At 38.5% G+C, this 10114-nt stretch overlaps 1 protein-coding gene across 1 annotated transcript; it reads left to right on the top strand.

Annotated features, from left to right (window-relative positions):
- The first annotated feature begins 977 nt into the window (after window positions 1-977).
- On the top strand, window positions 978-9765 carry LOC139324295 (vomeronasal type-2 receptor 26-like). Its single transcript, XM_070954016.1, has 4 exons — window positions 978-1173; window positions 4264-4517; window positions 8656-8731; window positions 8867-9765. Exons 1-4 carry the CDS (start codon window positions 978-980, stop codon window positions 9763-9765), a joined length of 1425 nt encoding a protein of 474 aa, XP_070810117.1.
- Window positions 9766-10114: the final 349 nt, after the last annotated feature.

Below are 10114 nucleotides of genomic sequence, written 5' to 3' on the forward strand. Positions count from 1 at the left end.
GCTGCTACCCTTCTAGGGATATGTTTGCCATTACACAGGAAGAAACCCGAGATATTAACTGTACACATATATATATATATTGCTCAAAAAATAAAGGGAAGACAAGCAGAAGACATCCGAGATCTGAATGAATGAAATAGCCTTATTAAATACTTTGTTCATTACATACAGTAGTTTTGTATTCCCTTTAGGTGTTTGAGCAGTGTATAAACTACTGTATGTAACAAACAAAGTATTTAATAAGCCTATTTCATTCATTCAGATCTCGGATGTCTTCTGCTTGTGTTTCCTTTATTTTTTTGAGCAATAGTGTTTACCGAGACACCTGGTCTACCCCAAGATATGGGAGGGGGCATTCTGCTCCCTTTTGCCTTTCAGCTCCAATCCAGGAGCCCTCAAGCAGTTGCATTCACGACAAACCATTTTATACCAAATTTATATTTTGCTGATAAAGAAATAAAGGGAGACTAGTATAGATCTATTTCAAGCTTTTTAGCTTTCATCAGCTAGCCATACCCTTACTTGGATTCGAACTTGGGCTTCCTGCATGTTAGGCAGTTGAATTAACCTTCTGAGCCACAAGTTCTCCTCCCTTCATCAGCTTGAACCAGAGGAAAGTTCTATACTAGTCTCCCTTTATTTCTTTATCAGCAAAATATATATAAATTATGTATGTGTGTGTGTGTGTGTGTGGGTAGGTAGGTAGGTAGGTAGGTAGATAGAAAGATAGATAGATAGATACTTGATAGGTAGATAGGTAGGTAGGTGTTGTATTCTGCTCACCAAGTTGAATCGCACCGTTGAAAACACAACTCGCAGGCAAAGAACAAGGTTGTAAATGGGTTTACTTTTCATTTCTTGGAGTAGTCACATACGAACGTTAATGGTAAACACAAAGTTGGCGTTGGGAGCGGCTGCCTCCCAGCACCCTTTATACAAACTCAAAATAAGCCAGAAGTGTTAATAGCCAATCGGCGATGCTTCCGGGTGCCACCCTCTCCTGTTATAGCAGTAGAGGACGCCTCCCTACTCTGCTCCAGCTGTGGGCTGACCGGCCGCCTCCAGACACGGGACTACCACCTTCCCTCCACCACAGTGCACGGCTAATGTCAGCAGTAGCAATCCCCACCATCAGAAAGTGCCGCAGCAGTCAGCGAGGGACTTCTTCGTTTGGTAGGAATCCCTCATATCAGCGACGGATCTGTTGTGACTCCCCTCCCTACGCTATGTCGAGATGGCTTGACTCTCGACAGTAGGTAGGTAGGTAGGTAGATAGATAGATAGATAGATAGATAGATAGATAGATAGATGATAGAAAGGTAGGTAAATAGATAGGTAGGAGATGATAGAAAGGTAGGTAGACAAAAGCTAGATAGATAGATAGATAGATAGATAGATAGATAGATAGATAGATAGATAGATAGATAGATAGATAGAAAGGTAGGTAAATAGATAGGTAGGAGATGATAGAAAGGTAGGTAGACAAAAGCTAGATAGATAGATAGATAGATAGATAGATAGATAGATAGATAGATAGATAGATAGATAGATAGATGATAGAGACAAGGCATCTCACCCAAGTAATAATGAAAGTGCAACCCTAATTCAGTTAGAAACTAGTTACTCTGTACTTCTCTGCAAGTGATACTTCCTTTGCTCTCATCATTGATGACATAATGTCCCACACAGTTTACCAGTTTTATAAACTGAAATTCAAAGAACATTCTTGAATAAAAACTTATGACATACCATTGTAAGGAGTTTGTTTATTTAAGAGAATTTATATGGCCACCAATTCACTCTCAGTGTCTCTCAGCTGCTTAAAAAATAAAAACAAAAATGCAATACACAAACAATAAAAATACACCCCTAGAGATAACAATCAGCCAGTTGAACCACTTGATGGGCTCCAACCCACTCTTAGTTCCACAGATCTATTGGCAAAACTGGATCCCTGGGGCTTTGCAAAAGAGTGTCAAAGTAGGAGCAAATCTTTCCTCTATCCAGATGATGTTTGAGAGAGAAGAAGCCATCACAAAGAAGACACTTCTTCTGGGTCCCACCAGATGTCCTTACTTAAGAGACAGGACACACAACATTCCCTGCCTCTCTGTTCTACCAGATAACATGGATGGGATCAGGAAGAGATGTTTCTTCAAATAACCTGGTCCCAAGCCACGTAGGGTTTAAAGGTGACAACTAGCACCTTGAAAAAATGGCTGCATATTGAACCAATTGGAGTTCTGGATACTTTCCAACTACAGTCCCATGTAGAGTCCCAGGTCAAATGGTGATTTATGAATTGGTGGCATGGTGTCCTGCATAGCTTATCACTTTTATGAATTGCAATTTAAATCAAACTATAAGACAATGGTTTCATTGACGGTCACATTAGGGTTGGTTTTGACCTTGGAGTGGTCAAAAGGTGGGCATGGTGCTGCAGGCTGTCCAGAGACCTAAGCAGTAGAGGGCAAGCACCCAGCTTCCAGGGAATCAGGATCCCACAGCTCAGCCCAGCGCAGTGCAGCCCCACTTCCCCAAGGGGGTGCCTAACTGACTCTTAGGCCCATGGCTAGCCAAAGAGATACTTTACTAAAGTCAAATGGTTACAGAAGAAGCAAAGCTGGAGCTCAGGTTTTCATGCCCAAAGTATATGGTAAATGTTTCCCTGTTCCCTTCTTTGAAGATTTTTTTAGTGAATTTAAGGTAATTCATTTAAATGGTTCTGCATTGTTAATCCTCACAATAAATACATACAATAAATGACTGATATCTGCTGGATCTGTTCATATTCTATTTTGTGAAAAAATTGGTAGAAAACAAATGTGGTATATTGAAAAACAGTCCTATTTTTATTCCTACAATTATAATTTTTATTTCTTCAATTGTATTAATTATAATACAATTAGATATATATTCTATTGCAAATCTTCCTGATGCTACTTCCATTGGTCTTTGCTCATTTAAAATAAATAAATAATAAAAAAAATAGCTGAAGCATCAGCCACTTACTAGATGATGAAAACAAAATAATTATCTCCTAGAGGAATCACCTTATTTTCTTCATATGGCTGTGTATCAAAGGCTGCACAGAAGGGTATTACAATTCAACAACAATCAAGGCCTTTGTTTGGCTCTAAAGTAAGTCTTGAACCACAGCAGAATTGGCACTAGGGGTACTAAGAGCTCTGTCAGATTCATTGCTTCAAGTTTCTATGCTCTGTTCTCTCCTGCCAAAGTATCTATTCAAATCCTTGTGGTATTCAAGATACAAATTTGTACTCAGATGGATCTTCAAGCAGAAAATGATAGATTTTTTCATTAGATGCTTTCTCAAAAGTAATCTTTGGATTAATCCTTAGATGAACTATTGGAATATATATACTTTCCTATGGGTAGAATAGAAAAGAAAGCATCCCCACAATAACAAAAGCATGAAGATGTTTCTTCTGATGTTTTTGGTGCACAGAGTAGTGACTCTGAGCTGCCCTGCAAGTGATGCTTTCCTTGTTCCACATGAGTGGTACCAGCCTGGAGATTTCATCATTGGTGGGATGGTGTCTCACATTGGTTACCACTTTTATGAAATGAAATTTAGAGAACATCCTGCTAGAACACCTTACGAGTCACCAATGTAAGAATATTTTCTGCTATCAAATCTTAGTCAATCTCCAAAATCCCCTTGTATTAGTAAAAGCTGTTTGTACGCAAATCTTTTTTTTCTCTCTCTCTCTCTATGTAATCTATGCTTTCTGTCTCTTTCAAATGTATCTGGTTCTGGCAAAAGAAATAATTTTCTTTGCATTTTTTTTAAAACGTTCACACATGTTGTTGAACATCTACTGAGGTTAAGGTAATTTTAAAATATTTGTTGCAAGTCATGGAAATAATATGTAAAAACTCTGTAGAAATTACCAATGAAGGAGAATATTTGTAGCTCAGGGTTGAAATGAGGAGTCTTTCGTGCTCTCTGAGATTGGTTCTTTTCCTGCAGATATTTCATTATCCAAACTATCAGTGGTATCCAGTGATGATGTTACATACTTTGGATAATGAAATGTTTGCAAGAAAGCCACCAAGCTCAGCGAACACCTTCTGTAGAAATTATTAAGAATTAGAGAAAAGGTGATGATCTTTTTACTTCTGTCAGAGAAGAATTGTCAGAGAAGAAATGAAGAGAATTGTCAACTTACTTTTTCAACTGAGGTATTTAAAACATTTGCAGTGTAACCACCAAATTTCATCAACACGTCCTCGCCTTAGCTTTTGCTGTGAAGGAAATCAATGAAGACTCCCAGATCTTACCTAACATCACTCTTGGGTTCCACATCTATGACAGTTACCTGAATGTGAGGATGACCTATCGCACCACTCTGGACCTGCTTTTCAAATCCCAGGAATTTGTCCCTAACTACAAATGTGACAACCAGAAGAATCTCATGGCTATCATTGGAGGATTGGATTTTGAAACATCATCTTATATAGGTGAACTTATAGGTTTCTTCAAGATACCACAAGTAAGCTGTGATGAGGTTGAGGAGGGAAATTCTACATTTTGTTGTTGTTGTTAATGTGGTTGTTATGGAATATTTCATGAGCATCAGAGATTAGGCTTAGGTTTGTGTTAAAATGTTTTGCACGGCTAAAGGTCTACTAATTAGTTCTACTTTTCTGAAACAATAATACCAAATACCGGAAGTGAGTATCCAAAGACATTCCATAGCTAAGGGAGGAATGGATTGTAGCACTCTTTGCAGTTTGCTCCTATTAAAGCAATTGTTCTCTGATATGTCTTTGAAGTAATTCTAAGAAATTCCTTTCTACAGTAATATTTAGAAGAATTCTAGGGACAATGTTCCTTGGATGTATTTCATAAGAAAACTAGATAAGAACAAAATAGATTTGATTTAATACTTCAACAGAATACTATTCCACTTTCTTATAGCTGACATATGGCTCATTAACCCAAGATGCATTTGAGACCAGTAAGCTCTCTTCACTTTATTCCATGGTCCCGAAAGAGGACCATCAGTACATTGGGATTATCAAACTTCTTCACCATTTCAAGTGGACATGGATTGGGATTTTTGCTGTTGATAACAACAATGGAGAAAATTTCTTACGGAAAATGCAGCCCTTACTTTCACAGAATGGAATCTGCTCAGCATTCATACAAATGCTTCAACAACTAATACACGTGGAAGACATCTCAGGACTTTATCAAACAATTTCAGTTATTTACATTAATATGATGAATAGCAAAGTCAGTGCATTTCTCGTCTATGGAGAATCCTGGGCAATTACAGGCCTAAGAGCTGTCACATTTATGGTAGATCCTGAAAGCAAGGAAACTGCATTGTTTAGAAAGGTGTGGATCATGACTGCACAGATTGATTTTATATTATCTGGATTTCAAGTCAGTTGGGATCTCCAGATGTTCCATGGGGCTATTTCCTTCACTGTTCATTCAACAGATGTTGCAGGTTTCAAGGAATTTCTTCAGACCATCAATCCCCTTCCAGTCTCCAGAGATGGGTTTCTGCAGGATGTTTGGGAACAATCATTTGACTGTTCATTTCCAAAACCAGAATTACAAGAAATGCATAGTAAGCCGTGCACTGGGCAGAAGAAGCTAGAAGATCTTCCTTCCCCTTTGTTTGAAATAGAAATGACTGGCCACAGCTACAGCGTCTACAATTCCGTTTATGCTGTGGCTCATGCTTTGCAGGCTCTGTACACATTACATTTCAATAGAAAAAATGCTATGATGGGTAAGAATACTGATCTTCTACATCTCCAGGCTTGTCAGGTATTCTCTTTGCATTGGACACTTCTTTTCAATGAGCAGTTTGTCGAAAGTCGTACTATTTTCTACATGTTATGTTTGAGAAACCATCTAGAAATAAGAAGAAATTTCCTGAAAGTGAGAATAATTAATTAGTGGAGTTGCTTGCCTTCAGAAGTTATGGATGCTCCAACACTTTTACAAAGTGTTTTACACTTTTACACTTCTCCTTAAGCAGTGTATTGGACTGTAAAACCTCCAAGTTCCCTTTCATCTTTGTTATTCTGTTCTGTATAAAATAGAAAAAGTATTTTATTTTGAGCCTTAGCTTTTCTGACTTCATTTTTACAAGATTGAGCTATTTGCTGATATTCTGCCTTGGTTATTTGCCCCCCTTCCACTTTTTTATATGTGTCCTTTTTCTTTTTCAGTTTATCAGAGAGTATTTTTTGCAGCCATACTGATTTTTTTTGAGATCTCTTATTTTTCTCCTTCATTGGAATTGTGCTAGACTGGGCTTTTATAATGTCATGTTTCAAAGTTTCCCAAGCTTATTGGGTTATTTTCACCTTGAGAATTCTAATCTATGGAATCTCTTACAAGCTCTTCTAAGTATGTTGAAATCAGCTGTCGTGAAGTCCAAGCCTCTAGCTTGACTGTGTTCTACCTCTTTTGCTTGCAGAACATTAAATTTGAGTATTGCACGATCACTCCTACTGTTACTTCATCACCTTCTTTCATTTCATCTTTTTAAATGAGAATTAAGCCCAGTGTGGCTAACCATCTAACCCTTCTGTACCTTTTATCCTTATTAAGTATCAGTAAGAGGTATCTAGGAAATCACCATAGCTTGTACAATAAGAGATATTTAAAATGATAATTTAGCTTACTTTTCATTGTCTCATCCAAAAATAATCAGTTCTCCAAATATTTCTTCCTGGCTCATGAATTTTTCAGGATTGAGAAGCTGAGCTTTCTGTCCTTATCAGAATTCAAGAGGAATGAATTAGAAGATGTTTCTTTTCACCAGTGGCATCTGTGCTTTGGAACAATAATAACCCTCCCTCCCTCCCTCCCTCCCTCCCTCCCTCTCTCTCTCTCTCTCTCTCTCTCTCTCTCTCTCTCTCTAACAATAATCCATTCTTTGCAATAATCCCCATCTCTCATCTATCTACCGTGTTCCTCCAAAAAGACAACCCACCTTGGAAAGAAGCCCTTTCACGTTTTTGAGCACATGCTATCAAATTAAGCCCCCCACACAAAATTATTCCTAATTAAGACCCCACCCAACCCTGGTTGCAGGGGGTGGGGTGAGGCACACAGGTAAAAATAGATTAGCGTGAGGATGGGGGGTTGAGCTGCCCTACTTACCAGGCCTCATACACCCCAACACCTGCCTCACCTTCTTCTGTGGCCGCATCTTCTGCATCTTCTTGCCGCTACTCACACACATCGCCTTGGCCTCTGTTTAACCTAGAGATGCCTGCCGGAAGACATCTGCAGCTGATAACAGAGTTCCGGATCAATCCACAGCTCTATTATCAGCTGCAGAGGGCTTTCTGGAAAGCATCTCCAGCTGATAACAGAGCTCTGGATCTATCGGGAGCTCTGTTACTGGCTGCAGATGCCTTCCGGCAGGCATCTTAAGGTGAAACAGAGGCCAGGATGATGCGTGTGAGTGTCGGCGAGCAGGCAAAGAAGAAGTGAGCCAGTAGAAGGCTCCTGCTGGGTGGGGCTCTGAGTGCCACTGCCACAAGGTGAGTCAATAATTAGAACCCTCCAAAAAGAAGGCCTAGCCATTTTTTCGGGGGTCAAAAGAAAATAAAACCCGGCCTTCTTTTTGGAGAAACACGGTACTGAAGAATGATCAAATTTTCAAATCTGGCTAAAGAAATATTGTCATATTTCAGATTATCAAATATATTTATACCACTGAGGGAAGATTATTTATTGTTTAAATAATGGAAAGAATTTGATTAATCCCAATAGCCTACATTCATTCTGCTTTGGTTCATTCATATAATAGAGTAGCCATGTACATTTCTATGAAATATCAATAATCAAATTTCTTAGTGTACGTATTTAGTCATTGTTATGGCCTTTCTATTACATTGTATTCAGCCCCCTTTTTCTTTCATTCTCTTTCAAGTAGCTCCATTCATTTCTTCAAGACATTTCTTTTAACAATTCAGCTGGAGAGAGAGTGTTCCTGAATAAGAAAGGGGAAGCAACAGGTGGATTCGATATCACCAACTTGATCACTTTTCCAAACAGATCTTTTCAGAGAGTTAGAGTTGGAAAGATGGATCCCAGTGCTCCAAAAGGGAAAGAATTATTCATTGATGAAGATGGGATTGTCTGGCACCCAGCTTTTAATCAGGTATCTACTAAATTGGCTACAATTAATCCATTATGATCCCATATTGAACGCAGTCTGTTTAAAAATATGATTTCTGTTTTTTAATAAACAATGACATATTCTTTTCAAATGTTGTTGATGATCAAACATTTGTCAAATTGACAAAACGACATTATAATACAAAAGCCTGCTTGCACATTTCATTTGCATTTCCATTTCTAATCACAAGAGTGACCATGTTTCCATGACATTGTTACCCTGTTAAATTATTTAAACACCTTGCCCTTCAAACAGGAGCTTTTTTACATCATTGTAATTTCTACATCTTTTTAAATTGTTGATGAAGTTGATCAATTAAATATTTTTTGGGGAGTCAAAAATATTTTCACTCTGTAAAGGACAAAAATTAAAAACTGTTTTAAATATCTCCCTTTTCAAAACATTTTATGATTATCACCAGGTTCATCCACTTTCTAGATGTAATGACCCCTGTTTTCCCGGATCCTGGAAGAAGGGGATTGAGGGGGATCAGTTCTGCTGCTATGACTGTGTTCCCTGCCCAGAAGGGAAGATTTCAAATCAAAATGGTAGGTTATGCATTCTTCCATTTTTCATTAGACTTAAGCGAACTTTAATAAACTACTTCAATGCATACAAATAATAAGGTGATTTTTGAATAATTTGGAATATTTAGGTGACAAATTCCTTGATTTTCCTTCCAGATATGGATGACTGTTTTGAATGTTCAGATGATCATTATCCAAATAAAGAAAAGAATGGATGTATCCTGAAACCGGTGGTGTTTCTAACCTTTGAAGAAACCTTAGGAATCGGTTTGGCCTCAGCAGCTCTTTGCTTCTTCTTCTTGACATCTTGGGTGCTTGGAATTTTTATTAAGCACAGGGATACTCCCATTGTCAAAGCCAACAACCGTTCCCTCACCTACACCCTGCTTGTCTCTCTTCAGCTCTGTTTTCTCTCCTCTTTACTCTTCCTCAGTCAACCTGGCAAAGTGACCTGCCTTCTCCAACAATCAACGTTTGGCGTCACGTTCTCTGTGGCCATTTCTAGTGTCCTGGCCAAAACTATCACCGTGGTTGTGGCTTTCATGGCCACTAAACCAGGATCTCAGATGAGGAGATGGGTGGGGAAAAGATTGGCCTTTTCTATTGTTCTCTCATGCTTTCTCTTACAAGTGTGCATTTGTATTCTTTGGTTGTCAACATTTCCCCCATTCCCTGAGTTGGACATGCATTCAGAGCTCCAAGAAATGATTTTACAATGCAATGAGGGTTCAGCTTTCTTCTTCTACTGTGTCTTGGGCTACATGGGAATCTTGGCCATTGCCAGCTTTATTGTGGCTTTCCTTGCTCGTAAATTACCTGACAGCTTTAATGAAGCCAAGTTCATCACCTTCAGCATGTTGGCCTTCTGCAGTGTGTGGATCTCCTTCTTTCCAGCCTACATGAGCACAAAAGGCAAAGCCATGGTAGCTGTGGAGGTCTTCTCCATCTTGGCCTCCAGTGCTGCATTACTGGGATGCATATTTCTGCCAAAGTGCTACATCATTGTTTTCAGACCTGACCTCAACCACAGAGAGCAACTCATAAAGAGGAATTAGTACCCCAAATGTACATGTATCCATCTGAACTAGACTGTGTTGTTTCTCCGTGTCATATAATATACACTAGGTGTGTATGTGGGTACTGTATATGCGTCATTTTGTATTTATTTATTTATTTTGTCCTGTTTATGTAGTGCATGTTGGAGGTGGTGACCCTTAGAGAGCTGTATGCAGCAAAATTTCATGTTAATGTATAATGATTAGTGTATATTTAAAATGTCAATAAAGTTATTCTAAGTATAAGTTGCTATATTTTCACCATTTTCCAACCTAATCCTTTCCTCACTTCAACACTCATTTCAAACTTGACTTTGATAATCTAGGTGTCTTGGTTCCTGCTAAGATA

This window comes from Pituophis catenifer, unplaced genomic scaffold (assembly GCF_029215685.1).
Source record: "Pituophis catenifer annectens isolate HBS135680 unplaced genomic scaffold, rPitCat1.0.hap2 SCAF_15, whole genome shotgun sequence".
Taxonomy (NCBI): domain Eukaryota; kingdom Metazoa; phylum Chordata; class Lepidosauria; order Squamata; family Colubridae; genus Pituophis; species Pituophis catenifer.

What these genes read in the sequence shown, in the direction of transcription:
- LOC139324295 (XM_070954016.1), top strand. Translation starts at nt 978, where the DNA reads ATGCTTCCGGGTGCCACCCTCTCCTGTTATAGCAGTAGAGGACGCCTC. An exon ending in GCGAGGGACTTCTTCGTTTG is followed by an intron (nt 1,174 to 4,263) that starts GTAGGAATCCCT and finishes TCCTCGCCTTAG; the next exon opens with CTTTTGCTGTGAAGGAAATC. An exon ending in GTTTCTTCAAGATACCACAA is followed by an intron (nt 4,518 to 8,655) that starts GTAAGCTGTGAT and finishes GGATCCTGGAAG; the next exon opens with AAGGGGATTGAGGGGGATCA.